Raw genomic sequence first — 14,075 nt, 5'->3', positions numbered from 1 at the left:
GCCCTCAGAGCAAACAGAAGTGGAAAGAGGGCAGAGTTTATTAAAAACACACATTCAGATTTATTAATAATTACTGTTATCATTATTATTTATGTATATATGAAGTGTTTACATTTCTGTTTAGATATTACAATTTATGTGGATTGTTATGCTCTATTGGGAAATGAAATTCAACCCTTCACAGTGACTCTGACTTAAAGAGAGTCGCTAGCATCACATGCATGCAAAATGCTCAGACCTAAATGCTTTTGGATTTCTTTAGAACTTGAAAATCTTGGCTTTCTAAAACATCACTGGCAAACAGCTCTGCTTATTATCATTTAAGCATTTTTCAAAGATCTGTTTGAACAGTATTCCTATGTATCTGAAAGATGCGTACGAAATTGTGCATATGTTAAATGATGTGAGCACTGGCATTTGCATTAGCTGTATGCATGTCAGTATTGTATTCTGCTATCCTGTACACTAGTGTATTTCATAATAAAAAATTGTGGAAGGTTTAGGCAATATTTGGAAAGTAATTTGCTCAGCAGACTGAATCAAGTGGGGGTTTTAAAATAAATGAAAATAGATTTTCCTACTAGAAAATTCTGTTTTTAACTTGTTAAAGTGAACTCCTGCAAATCAGATTCTGTTCTCTTTTTAATTGATGTAGTAAATGATTACGTTTTCCTAAAATGTAGTCATTTCCAAACGGCTTTGTTGAGGAATAAGTGTTATAAGAAATGCAAAACAACATCTGGAGGAGATATGATTTGTCAGCTCAGCTCTGGATCACCAACAGCAATGCAGCAGAATGAAGACCACAGCTGTTTTACCGAATGAAATAAAGTTCAAAATATGAGATCAATGCTTCTGCAAGCAAACAAAATTTCATGAGTTCATACTTAATTTTGGAGAATGCTTGCAAAAGCTATATGCTTGAACTGCTCTAGATATCCCTGGAAATAAATCATCAGGGTTTTTATGGAAAAAATTGGAAAACAGAGTCTAGCTTCAAGTAATTCCAAGCAAAGTGTTGTTTTAATCTTTAAATTATTAAGAGAGAGGATAATTGGTTCCAGGATGGAGGCATCGTAGTTTTATTAGACACTAAAACTGTGCAAGATAATGCTAATGTTAATTTGCAATCTTTAGATAACTAGAAGTAATGTTTCCTGAGCACTAAGGAAAGCATAATTACTATTTTCAGGTGGTGTTTGTAAGATGAAATTAAGCAGTTGCTGAAAATTCAAAGCAAAGCTGATATTATATATATAAATGCCAATATCCTCAGTCACTTATGAAATAGGTGTGAAAGTTATATCCTGAATTTTGAGAACTGATGTAGCCTTTATAATATAAAACCCACATTCCAATGTAGTTTGACTTATTATCAACTTTGGGAGATAGTTGGAGATACCAGGCCTTTGGTGTTAGGCTTTACGCTGTCTCCAAGATACAGTAATATTTGACAGCACTCCCCTGTCCTGTCATGCAGTATTGAAGAATTGATGTTGAGTGTCAGAAATGTGCTACTCCAAATACCAGAGAATGGCAAGTAGAACAGCAAGCAATTGCATGGTCAGTTAAGTGAAAAGACATTTGTTTAAGCTTTTTCTGCACACGTAAAATTAGAGTGCTTGAAACTAGTGGAGAATGGTGCACTGTGTATTTTATAAAGATAATGTGTAAGAATTTCTGCAATTAATGTAGCACAAAAAATATCTAGAAAAGTATATTTGAGGCATTGTTAAATTAAAAGTAATTATCTCTGTTCTTTTGTGTTTGTGGTCTTCTGTAGTTGTGTCCTCAGTACTGGCCAGAAAATGGAGTACACCGACACGGTCCTATTCAGGTGGAGTTTGTATCAGCTGATTTAGAAGAAGACATCATCAGCCGGATATTCCGAATTTATAATGCAGCCAGAGTAAGGATGTTACTTTACTTGCAAGTCAATTGTGCATCAGTAGTTGAGTTGGCTGTACTCAAGTCACAAAAAAAAAGAAAAAAAGAAAAAAAAAGTTAAACTCGCATAAAACCATTCTCATTTTTCAGCCTACTTATTTGAGAGCATTGATGGGATAATGGGTCACACCATTATCATTGAGAAAAAGGCCTTGTGTGTGTAATTACAAAATATTTTAATGAATATCTCAAGTGTGTTAAATGCAAATGGAATAAATGCAGATTATGTGGTAGCCAAGAAGCAATGCAATCAGTGCTGTTTTAAAAATTTTAAATAAGTCATCTTGCATATTTGCATCCTGTGTCATGCAAAGGCCGTGCACCAGTACCAGGCATGTTTTTCAACACCAGTCCCAGGCTTTTAGTGAACATCTTATCCCACTAATCACATTTTATAATAGATGTAAGCACTTCACAGGGACAAGTAAGTTCTCATATCCAGCTTTTATGCTACTATAAAGTTGACAGAAGACTCATCTCTTTAAGCTGAGTGGGGAAAAAAGATTCAGCCACAGACCAGATATCTCTTCCCATCCAGTTGGAGAGAGCTTTTGCAATGGTCTGATACTGGTCACTGAAGAACTATAGCCAGGAGTAAGCAGCACTCTACTCAGAAACATCAGGAATTGCCCTGCAATCCGGTAGCTGTCAAGACAGTGAGAGAAAGGCCCCCAGAAACACTCCCTGTGATACTAATGTCCAAACAGGGGAGCAGACTGTAAGCTTCAAGATACATCTTTTGTATTGTGAAGGCCTTGCATTGCCAGTAAATGTGGCAACATAAAGCCAGAGACTCCAACAGTGTTAATGGGGGCTTTAGCAGGTGCTGGGGCTGGCTGATGCCATCTGGGGAGAAGGGGCAGTCAGCTGAAAGAAACTGGCCAGGAAACCAGTAGAGTCCAAATTTTGACATAAAACAGACAAAACCCATTGAAGAATACATCTAATGCTGCATCCACTTTGGTTTATTCCTTTATTGTGTTAATATTACATTCTCTCTATTACCTCTTACTCTAGAGGAAAAACTGTTATGTCAAAATTTCTGTGCATTGCTCATTTTAAAAGTGGCACTAAAATACACTCACGTTGCACAGAAGTGAAAGTAGCAAATCCTAGGCTACAAAAACAGTTTTCATGTGTGTGTTTATTATGCCCTTTTCAAAGGACTGTAATTTTCTGCCACTAACACTTGTTCTATGCTCCTTTTTTATTTTAAATCACCATAAAGCAACTGTTCAGTAACATCTCACCAGAGGGGTTCTGACTATTTCAGTAGCACACAATAAAGTAAAATGTAGTTAGGTTTTTATAAGCAGGAAAAAATCTGAGGGTTTCATTTGGTTTTTAAAATATTTCCTACTTCAAAATAATCTTGAGAGGTTTTGACCTTTCTTGTAAAAAAAGACAGAAGCACGCAAACATTCTTCAAAATGCTGAAGCATATGAAAAAAAGGAGGTCATATAATTGTATTGCAGCGCTCTTTCCTGCTATGATATTAATTAATTATTTGTTTGATCCTGCAGCTGTACTGTTGCTCTCTTCTAGACTATTTGTATAGCCCTCTGTTTAAAACCTCTTGTTCTAATAGCTCAGCTGGAAATTAAAAGTCATAACTCCTCAAGGGCAGTTGAAATTGCATTAGTAGTTTGTCAGCGGTGATCTGCTGAACAACTTTCCTCACTGATGCAAACACCTAAATTACACACCATTTGAATAGACCATAAGTAATGCTGTTCCTTCTTGTTCCTTCTCATTCCCTGAATCCCTACAGCCCCAAGACGGCTATCGGATGGTGCAGCAGTTCCAGTTCCTGGGATGGCCCATGTACAGAGACACGCCAGTTTCCAAGCGCTCATTCTTGAAGCTCATCCGCCAGGTGGAGAAGTGGCAGGAGGAGTACAACGGGGGAGAAGGACGCACAGTTGTACATTGTTTGTAAGTACTGGGAACAGATGAGAGGAAGTGAGGGAATGCTATTATCATAGCATTTGTTCTAGGTTTTAAAGGATGTCTGAAAAGGTGAAGAGGTATCCATCAGGAACTGAATAAATAATACAGCTGCTCATTTAAAAGTTTTGAAGACACAAGGAATTGTACAGTTTTTAATGTAGATTCATGAGTTCCCCTCTCTGTCCCTTGGTAGACCCCTGTGAAAAGAGGATGGGTACAAGTTAACCCTGTTTTATATAAAGATGTCCAGTGACTTTTGCAAATGAAAAAGATGTGTATTTATTCCAGGTAAATCAAAACTGTACCTTCAGAACAATATAATTTTATTTCTACTGGTGAGGACAGTATGCCAGCAACAGTTCCTTGGTGGAAGACAAGTAGTATAGGAGGGAGTGATTCCTCTTCCAGAAATAAGTCACAGAAGTAAAAGTGTTGTGATAGACCAGTTATGATGATCCTTTAATTGCCTTTACCGTTCTCTAATAATGGTATATATTTTTGTCCTCCTGGGACCTGTGTGCTCCACTGGTACAGGTTCTCATCCACCATCCTGCCTTGTGATATGGCTTAATACATGTAAATGCTGTTTGCTCTCAGCAGTACGTAATCTTTTTAGACTGAGTCTTCAGTGCTTGAAGTTATATCCCTCTCCCCTCGAATCATAGAATCCTTTGGGTTGGAAAAAACCTCTAAGATCATCGAATCCAACCACTAACCTAGCACTGCCAAGTCCACCGTTAAACCATGTCCTCAACCACCATAGCTAAGCATCTTTTGAAAACCTCTTGGGAGGGTGTCTCAGCTACTTCCCTGGGCAGCCCATTTCAATGCCTCACAACCCTTTCAGTAAAGAAAATCTACTTAAAAGATGCTGCCATGATGGAGAAGAGATGTTAATGGGAAAAGCACATGCTATCGTGCTTTCAAAAGTTAGAACCCAAGAGCTTCCTGAGTTTTGGTTTGCACTTAGACAATGTTACAACTGTGGAGGAAAGTGTATTAGTAATTCCCACTATCGCTGACCTTGAACAAGTCATTGCTCTTTAGTTTCCCCATCTGTAGAATGGGGATAATAATACTTTCATCAAAGGAGCATTGTGCAGTGTGATTAATTAATGTTTTGAGATCTTTAGCTGAAAAGACCCTTTTGAAGTGCAAATTACTGTTATCTCTGAGGTGGCTGATGATATTAAATAGTTGTACAACATCACACATGCGTCACTTCCAGGCAGTAAAGAAAGAAAAAGCTCTAATATAATCCTTTTAAATGACTTTATTTTAATTAAAATTCTCAAAGAGTCCCATAATATCAGGCAATGTTTTGGCAGCAGAGAGCATTCTTTTCATACTGCCTGGATGTGACAGATGTGCGACGTTGTAGCTTCCTTTGAAAATCAGCCATTTGCGAAGCTGGTTTGAAAGACCTGCTACCTAACCAGGCTGCACTCTGGTAATTATTAAGGTTTATTATTTTCGGTGAAGTGCAGCCTAAAGATTCTGATTAGAATAGCTGTAGAAATAATAGGGTTTCCAGAAAGAAAGAGATTATCTCAAAGATTAAATATAACTGGGGATAAAGTATTATTAAATGCTGTATTTGATCATGCATATGAACATTTGTGCCTGGCTTCTTTGTTAGCAAGTCGCTTTGGGTTCTTATCCTCTGATACTGTGGGTGGAGAAGGAACACAATCACTTTCAGAAGCAGTCATTTCCATGCAGCCAGTCCCTCTGCCTGCCGCTGCGGGGTGAGCGCATCAGCCACCGGGACATCGCAGCACCGCCTTGTGCCATGCTGAAAGCACAGCCACCAGAATGGCTCGTAGACAAATTGGACACCGCTTTTGCTCTTCCTCTGAAACACCTTTGGGTCCAGGAAGAAGGCACTAGGGTTGGAAATAAAAGAACTTGAAAGATCCACTTTCCCTATAATATTTCTAGCCCGATACTCATTACAACCTTGTGCATTAACAGTGCAAAGGGGTGTTGAATTGAATCTAAAAGTACCTTGTCCTTATTTTAGCAGTCTTTTCGTGCTGCTTCAGAAGTTCACTAAAGAGAGTGGCACAAAATTCGTCCATTCAATTACCTTCAGGCTTTCAGCCTCCCGGATGCCGAATGATAGGTTGGAGATCATTCAGCCCATTAATTCCAATTAAAAACAGTGCTCTGCTTAGAATTCAGCCGCCTTTAGGGGCGTTAATGTTCAGTGGCTTCTCCCTGGTGGAACTCATACCTTCTGTAGTCATTCCTGGTGTTGTAAGAACTTGTAATATGAAGTCAGTTGTAACTGAGCTATTTTATCACTTTTATTTTAGGAATGGAGGTGGCCGCAGTGGGACATTTTGTGCAATCAGTATTGTTTGTGAAATGCTTCAACATCAGAGGGCTGTTGACGTATTCCATGCTGTGAAGACACTGAGGAATAATAAGCCTAACATGGTGGACCTTCTGGTATGAGCTTTTTAACTGCACCACTAAATAGAAAATGTTCCTTTTTCTCAGAAGACTCAGTAAGATTTCCAAGATTTGCAGTGGGAGTTGTTCACAAAGCAAGCAAGTCATTTTCAAAGGGGATAATGAAGTCACTTCACTTGTAAGAGTATTTTTACACTACTTTCTTCCCAAGGAGACTTTGTCTCTGTTCATTTGAATTTTTTAAGAGTTTTAAACTTTCAGCCGAACATCCTTATTAATTTTCTTTTCTAGCAGGCTGAGCCAAGTGGAGAGCAGCCCTTGCAAGGGGTAGGAATAATAGTTATGTAAAATGAAATGCCAGATTTTCAAATTATAGATTTTATAAATAGCTTAATCGCCTAATATTTATCAAAGCCATGAATTTCAGTTTGACATCCAGAATATTGCATTTAATTATGGTTGCTCTATCTCATAGAAAGATTAAAGAAGTTCAGAAACAAGAGGCCATGTGCAATTATTTTCTTAGAGAGTATTTTATGGGCTTTTTTCAAAAATGGAGAATTGCTGAAGTGCCAGCTGCTACGCCACAAGAGCTGCAGAACAGCTTAAAGCAGCAGGTTCTTACGCTCCAGTGTGTAGTTCTGTACTCGGAGACGGCTGAAGCATAACACCATATGCTGATGCCTGGACCATAAAGACACCGTTTTGCGACATCTTCTTATAGACATGGCTGCTTGAGAGGCAGTTGTATTCAAGTTAGCATCATAGGCAGGAGGAAGCAACATCTGGGCTGCTTCAGGGATGCTAAACTCATCTGAACTAATGTTGCAAGCTTTGATTAAACAAGTTTGGGTCATCAGGACTGCTATATTTCAACATCTTTTCTACAGAGTCCCTAGGAAGGATGCAGGTAGCATCTCACAAAGCTGGTCCAACCTCTTGGAATTTTAGGAGAGATCCCTCCTTCTCAGATGGGTTGCTGATCTGGGTGTGAAATACAGGGCAAAAGGAATTTATCTTGGGAAGTGCGAGACTTCCAGGCTCATGTGTAGATGGGTAGGACCATCCTCTTCCCCACATCTCACTGTACCTCATGTGTCCCATGGAAGAATGGCTACTACCTCATCCTCCTTCGCAGTGCTCTCATCTAGGCTACCTGTGAAGTCAGACGTTCCCTCAGGCATTTTTCTAGCTAGGCTTAGGGCAAAAAGCCAGATGCTGCCAGCTGTGCAAAGTGAGGAAGGAATTTACAACAAGCACCACAGGACCATAAATAAGCAAGGAACGTGAAACTGTGAATCTTGTATCAGTGAGAAACTATCAAGCTTTCACAATGGTGGGAGGGAGAAGTTTATTTGGCTCCTTTTCCTCTGCTTTGTATTCTCAGGAGGAGAATCATCATGCTGAGAACCATACATTTTTATTTCCTAAATATTAAGAAAAATGTCCTACTTCTTCATTCAGATAGCAGAGTTTTGGATAGAGACTTGGCAGGCCTGCTGTTCTCAGTTCTCCCAGAGCTTAAGTCCACAGAACTCACTGATCTCTTATACATTTGTTTTATAGAAATAAAAAGAAAATTACTAGTGCGAAGATGTACAGTTGAAGAAAATGCTGTCTATAAATTCCCGTTTTTGACAGTTCTCCACATATAGATTTGTCAGGCAGCTGTCTCCATTCTTCAGCAAAGATTTTTTTTTTTAATCAAAAGCTAGGTATATTATTTTAGAATATAAAAATAACCTTTAATAAATTGGGGGTGGTACTGAGAATATCTGGATGGTATTGAGAAGCCTTGTAAGGTTTTTTTACTAGGAGATTTCAAAGCTCTTAGGAAGAAGAGCAGTATCATTTTCCTTGTTTTACCAGTAGACGAACTGAGTCGGGACAATTAGGATTTTTCCCATTATCACTTAATCCACTGACAAAGCAGAGTCAGAACAACATCTCTTCAGACTTACTATTTGTAGGAACAAGTACTTGAATTAGCAAGGGTTCAAAGGAATTTTCACATAGATTGTTTCATGGTAAAAAGGGAACTAGGACACTTCAGTTCTTTTCCTGATCCTGTTACTGACTTTATCCTTTTTGACCTTTATTATATAAATGTTTCTTTGCCTCAGTTTCCACATCTGAAAAAAAAAAAGAGAGAACAAGAATATTCATTTACCTTTGTAAAATGCTGTGATAAGAGATGAAATGCTCAGAGTTATAATGGTATTTGACAAGAATAGTTTCAAGACTGCTTTATGAAAACCTATTATACATTTTCTGACCAGATGAAGGGCAACCTTGGCCATCCATATTTAGAGATTCATCTCTTACTTTCATTGAAACCATTGGTTTTCCTGCAAGTGTAAAAATGTGAATGCCACATCCATTCGGTATGGAAAATCTATGAAATTCTTCAGCCATCATACAAAAGTAACATATGGTATTACAAAATGTCCATTACAGCATGTCCAAAGCATTTTGTAGTACATGTTTTTGGACCTACCAATGATGTCCTAGAAAAATATATATAAATATATGTAAATATTCCTCTCTAAAGCTAGCTAACATAAAGAAACTTTTCATATTCACCATCAAGTGAATAATAAAAATGTACAAAGGACACACATGAGTGAACACAGTGGGAAATAATAAAATGTCTGCTATTTAGTGCAGGTATTGGGTTTACTAAAAATGACAGTTCTTCTGCTGGATCAGTAAATCAGCATAAAATGAGCATGGAAAAATGGATGAGTGGCTGATCTCTTGTTTTGATCTCTGTTATGTAGTTATAGAATAATTGCCATTTATTTAGAAACATACACAAGAAAAGCAGAAAAGGAATAATTTACATAATACTTATTTCTTTCCTTTCTTCTTTTCTATCTTTTCTCATCCTGAAAAAGACACAAGCAGTTTATGGAACCCTCAGGATCTTAAAGCCTAACATACATCTCATTCATAACTTAGGCAATATAAGCACCTAGGATTTGTTTTCTTCTAAAGTGACAGCTCTAACAAAAGAACTCATAAATAGTCTGTGCTTGTTTCTGGCTTTTTCATTGCTGTAATATTGTTTGGTCTCTTGCATTTTAAGGTAGACTCTCTTTTCAACTAAAATGTGACCCAAAATCTCAAGTACAGGCCAACACACTTACTCCTTTATAATGTCTTCATCAAAGAAAAGGAGAATATATGTAGGGTGTAATTGTAATCTACCTACTTGGGATGCTCAGAAGGTGAAGACTGAGTGCTGTCCACTCGTTAAGTTGTGGTTGTTACTGTGTAATATTGCATGCTCAACTATCATTAATTGATTAAATTTTATAAGAGAAAGAGGCACTTCAGTGGCAGAAATAGTCATAAAACTTGGGGGGGGGTGGGGGGGGAAAGGGGGGGATATTTCCAAATTGAATTGTTAGAATCCAGAGCACTTTCATTCAGGCAACCCACACCTACTATTTCTTCCAGCATTTTTGTTTCATTTAAATGCTTGTAGCATTGCTAATGCAAGTAATAAGAATGAAAATAAAAGAGGGCTATGTCTGTGCACACAAAGTTGTTAAGTCCCCAGGTACCGCAACCCTTGAAGCTGCACAGTGGACAAGGGTCAGTCAGAAACATTGGCCTCTGCGTTTCGCTTAAGATGTGAAGGGCATGAAGTCACGACTCTTCGTCTCGGAAGGTTGCAGATGGAGCTTGAATGCTGAGGAAAGAGAATTTCCCTGGGACTGGCCCAGTTTCCAAGCCTTTGCAAATAAAAACAGCAGTTCTGTGCTTGAAGCACAGGACTGGTACCTGGAAACACAGACTGGCCAACAGAAGAGCTGTTAAGAGCCTAGCATGTGCATCAACATTAATTGCTCAAAAATTAATTGGAATGAATCCAATTAATTTAGCTCTGGCCCGGTCTCCCTGCCCTACTGCACTGAGAGAGCACAGTATTTCAGTGCAGGTTTGAGCTGCACCTAGAGGAGGAACAGTAAACAGCCTTCATGCTGACATGTAGCAAGAGTATGAACATCAAAATAAGAGTTATGATCTGGAAAGCACTAGACACTGAGTCTGTTTTAAGATAAACATTTCCAGGGAGGAACTTCAATAACTCCAATTCCGGTAAAGTGCTATGATGTGAGCATTTTGACAGATGACTGAAGGGTTGCAAGTCAATCTGCTTATGTGTAGTCAATTTTTCTCATACACGTGTATTAGAGCAGCTAACTACACATCTAATATGAGCAGTACTGTAAGTTACCGTGTGTGTAGTGTCTATTGTCTGGTTAATTTAAAGATTTTCTTATCTGAATACAAATTGGATTTGCAAACTGGTTCCCATTGACCATAGCTGATAGTAACTAATTTAAACAGAAGAGAAATATTGATCCCCTTAATTAAGTTCCTTCAATAACTGACTTCGTGGTTTTCTTTTGATTTTTCAGGATCAATACAAATTCTGCTATGAAGTGGCTTTGGAATACTTGAATTCTGGCTGATGGCATAAACAGCACAGACACCGTTCCTCCTTTCACCACCACAAACAAAGCAAGTCGTTTCATGATATCTGTGTAAATGAGATGAAGACTTCTCAATGTTACGCTTCTACTGCTTTGTATAATTGGCTCTTATTAAGAGCCCAAAGAGATGTTTATAAAACTGCTTGCACTGCCCATTTTCCACTATTAATGCCGCTGCTTGACACCCATATGAGCGTACACCAAACCACATGGCAGTTGTTGAACACTGTATTCATACGTAGCCATCGATGTGGTGAAGCAGCATAGTCCTCTGGTAAATAAGAGAGCACAATTATATTCTTATGAAGGAATTTGTACTTTTCTGTTATATTTCATTGCCTGTGATTCTCAGTTATTGTCACGGCCCAGTGTACATTTCTGTTCTGTGGAGAATGCTGTCTGGCATTTTGATAATATATGATTTTACTTATATTTGTATTCTAACACGTGCATAATAAATGAATCATATGTAGCTTATCTGAACTAATGAAAAGACGTACCAAATCATGTTAACTTTGTTGACTTGTAATTTCTATCCACTTTGTACCATTTCAGAGAGAGAATCTTGATAGAAAAAACGTTAGAAAATGCAAAATACAGGATGCTCAGATTAATATATCCAAAGCTTTTTCATTTGTTTATATTGTAAATATTTTTCGATTTCATCAAATTATTTATTCATTAAAATGATTTTTTTTGTGAAGCACAGTGAGTGACAATCATTTTTATTAAGCCCTGGAAATGCTTACTGTATGATAATGTAAACATTTGTTTACCTTGTATGGATTCTCAGCTCAATAAATGATTACATACATGATAAAATCTCGTTTAATTTAATAGCACTTGCCATCTGAGTGCCTTCCAGTAAACCTCTTTTCAGATTAATTCCTCTAAATACTGATCTACCTCCAAAGCATGCTTATTGTGTGATCTAATGTTGATCCAGCCAATGGCAAGATGTGCCATGCCAATAAATAAAAAGAAGAGGTGAATTGTATGTGTAAAGCTACTCATGCACAAATGGAGAACCTGAAAGTTGTTCTCCTCAGTGAAGAAGAGATGATGTTGGGCTTGCAGTACTCAGCCTGGTCGCAGCATGTTCGTGCTTTGTGCTCATGGACACAGTGTGGGAAGTGCAGCAGTGGAGCAGCAACAAAGGGGACTGAAGCAGCAATGGCTTGCTGTACTGGCCTTTGGATTGCAGATCTTTCTCACCCAGCAGCATCAAGGAGAGATTGCTGAAGCTTTCCAGAGCTATATGGAAACCCAATGCAAGGAAGTTGCAGACCGCAGTAATTTCAGCTCTTAAAAAGATCATTTTAAGATGCCATCTGGGATGGGGGCAACATCTATATAAATGTATCAAAGTCAAAATGTTTTGAGAGCCTGTAAATCTAAGAGATCCAGCCTGGATAGAATGACTCACAGCTTGTCAAGTGCCAGTTCAAAACCACTGCAAAATTCAGATCTGAAGACACGAGGATTGGCTTCCTGTGCAGCTGGAAAGCCTCTCTTTTAAAAGAAAATTGCTTTTAAAATGTAGCTGACAGCTACAGGCCATTGCTATGAATTGCACAGAGGTATTGAGGACCTTGGGAAAAACAACCCCAGCCCTGAGAAGAATAATGGTCCTTGGGTAAGCCCTGTGGCTCTTCAGCCTGTTGCAGAATATGCTCTGATTCGTGTGGAAACTTCAGTGTTAGGTAAACAAAACCAAACCTCTAATATATTCCTCACAACCATCTTGACAGACCAGGTAAGCTAGCTGAACATGTTTCTTCATAATAATTGCAGGATGTGAAAAATTTGATGTCCACCATATATTCATTGAAATGTCCAGTATTTCCTGATGGTTTCAAGGCTTGTAAGACAGTTAAGCACACTGAAGGAGCGTAGGACAGAAGGTGACATAGGCAACATGATCCCAGGTGAGAGGATGATTTATTGAAATGCAGCAAGAATTATGGCAATCTCTCCCAAGGACAGAGAATGCCAGACATTATTTAAGATACAGGACTCCTCAAGACATGCTTTGCACAGGTAGGTCTTGGGGGATGAGGGGTGAAAAGAGACGAGGAGAGAGTTCTGCAATGCTGCTTATTTCATTACTGTTGATATGACTAATTTTTTGTTGTTCTTCTTCTGACATAGGCATAGTCAAACCCATGTTGCAGAGTCTGTAATGTTGTCCCAAAAGACATTCTGTGTACTGCAATGCCTTAAAATTGGAGCCAGCTCAAGAAAACACAGTAAGCTGCTTTGTGTCCTCACTCATACTACAGCTATCAATCAATACAAATGATAAAAAATCCAGGCTTAGCAAGAAAGGGAAAAAAAAAAAAAGACACATAAGGACTTCAGGAGCTGGGGACAGAGAAAAAGTAAAGAATCAGAACAGAGCAGAAAGAAGAGACAAACGTGGAGGGCAGGTATTCAAAAAGCAGTATGGAGCTTATGAAGGTTACCTGGAGGGTGCTATTGCAATGAGGCAACAGAAAGAAAGCTGCAGTGACAGCCATTTTAGGTGTTCATAAACCACTTTTTAGGAGAACTTTGTAATATCACAAGCCCAGTGCGGCTGCAGAACTTACAGAGACATCAGTCCTAGGTTGGGAGGAATGGAGGAAGGATGTTTTCTTCAATCCCCAGTATATAAGTGATACATAAATGAATAAAGAGTCTCTTTAAATGGTTAGCCATATGTATTGCCCAATTCATCATCTCTCCAGGACTTGAGGTGGATGATTTTTGCTAAGCTCTTCCAAAAGAGCAGCAGAGCTGATGATGGTGAGAGAGGTTATCACATTATCTTTTTAACAGCAATGCTCCCAGCAATCCTTCCTGGGCTTCTTTATCAGCAAAATGAGTCTATCACTGGCTGGGTAGCTTCACAGAGCACTAACACAAAGCTTAAGAACTATGTATAGTAAGACTTAAAAATAAGTAATGGAAAATACAGTTCATACTGAAATAAAAAAGCTTCCCACCTAGCTGTACACACTGAGACTCAAAAGGTGTCTGTGCCACAATGTCTTGGTCTTTTCTGATGGCACTGTGCAGCATCAATACCACCTTCATTCTGGATTTCTCCTTCAGCTGGTTGGGACTCATCTTCAATATATCTGAAATGATCATTTCTTGTTTCACTGTCTGTGGGCACCCCCCCAGGTCTAACAGTTTACTGTATATGTCCATCCTGAGTCAACACTGTTGCTTTGATAACACATAGCAAGTGACAAACAGATTTTTTCCTC

At 38.5% G+C, this 14,075-nt stretch overlaps 1 protein-coding gene across 5 annotated transcripts in view; it reads left to right on the top strand.

The window, feature by feature from the left end:
- PTPRM (protein tyrosine phosphatase receptor type M) overlaps positions 1 to 11,781 on the top strand; it is a 476,211-nt gene extending 464,430 nt beyond the window's left edge. For 3 of the 5 annotated variants that reach the window (XM_035564160.2, XM_035564159.2, XM_035564158.2), the window contains 4 exons: positions 1,784 to 1,909; positions 3,720 to 3,883; positions 6,217 to 6,352; positions 10,747 to 11,780. In XM_035564160.2, coding sequence (XP_035420053.1) covers positions 1,784 to 1,909; positions 3,720 to 3,883; positions 6,217 to 6,352; positions 10,747 to 10,800 — 480 coding nt within the window. In that variant the 3' untranslated portion in view covers positions 10,801 to 11,780. Of the gene's footprint in view, positions 1 to 1,783; positions 1,910 to 3,719; positions 3,884 to 6,216; positions 6,353 to 10,746 lie in introns of all 5 variants that reach the window. The other 2 variants (XM_050708960.1, XM_035564162.2) reach the window with 1 other exon arrangement.
- Positions 11,782 to 14,075: the final 2,294 nt, after the last annotated feature.

This window comes from Cygnus atratus, chromosome 2, assembly GCF_013377495.2.
Source record: "Cygnus atratus isolate AKBS03 ecotype Queensland, Australia chromosome 2, CAtr_DNAZoo_HiC_assembly, whole genome shotgun sequence".
Lineage (NCBI taxonomy): Eukaryota > Metazoa > Chordata > Aves > Anseriformes > Anatidae > Cygnus > Cygnus atratus.
This window is presented reverse-complemented; position numbering and strand designations above follow the sequence as displayed.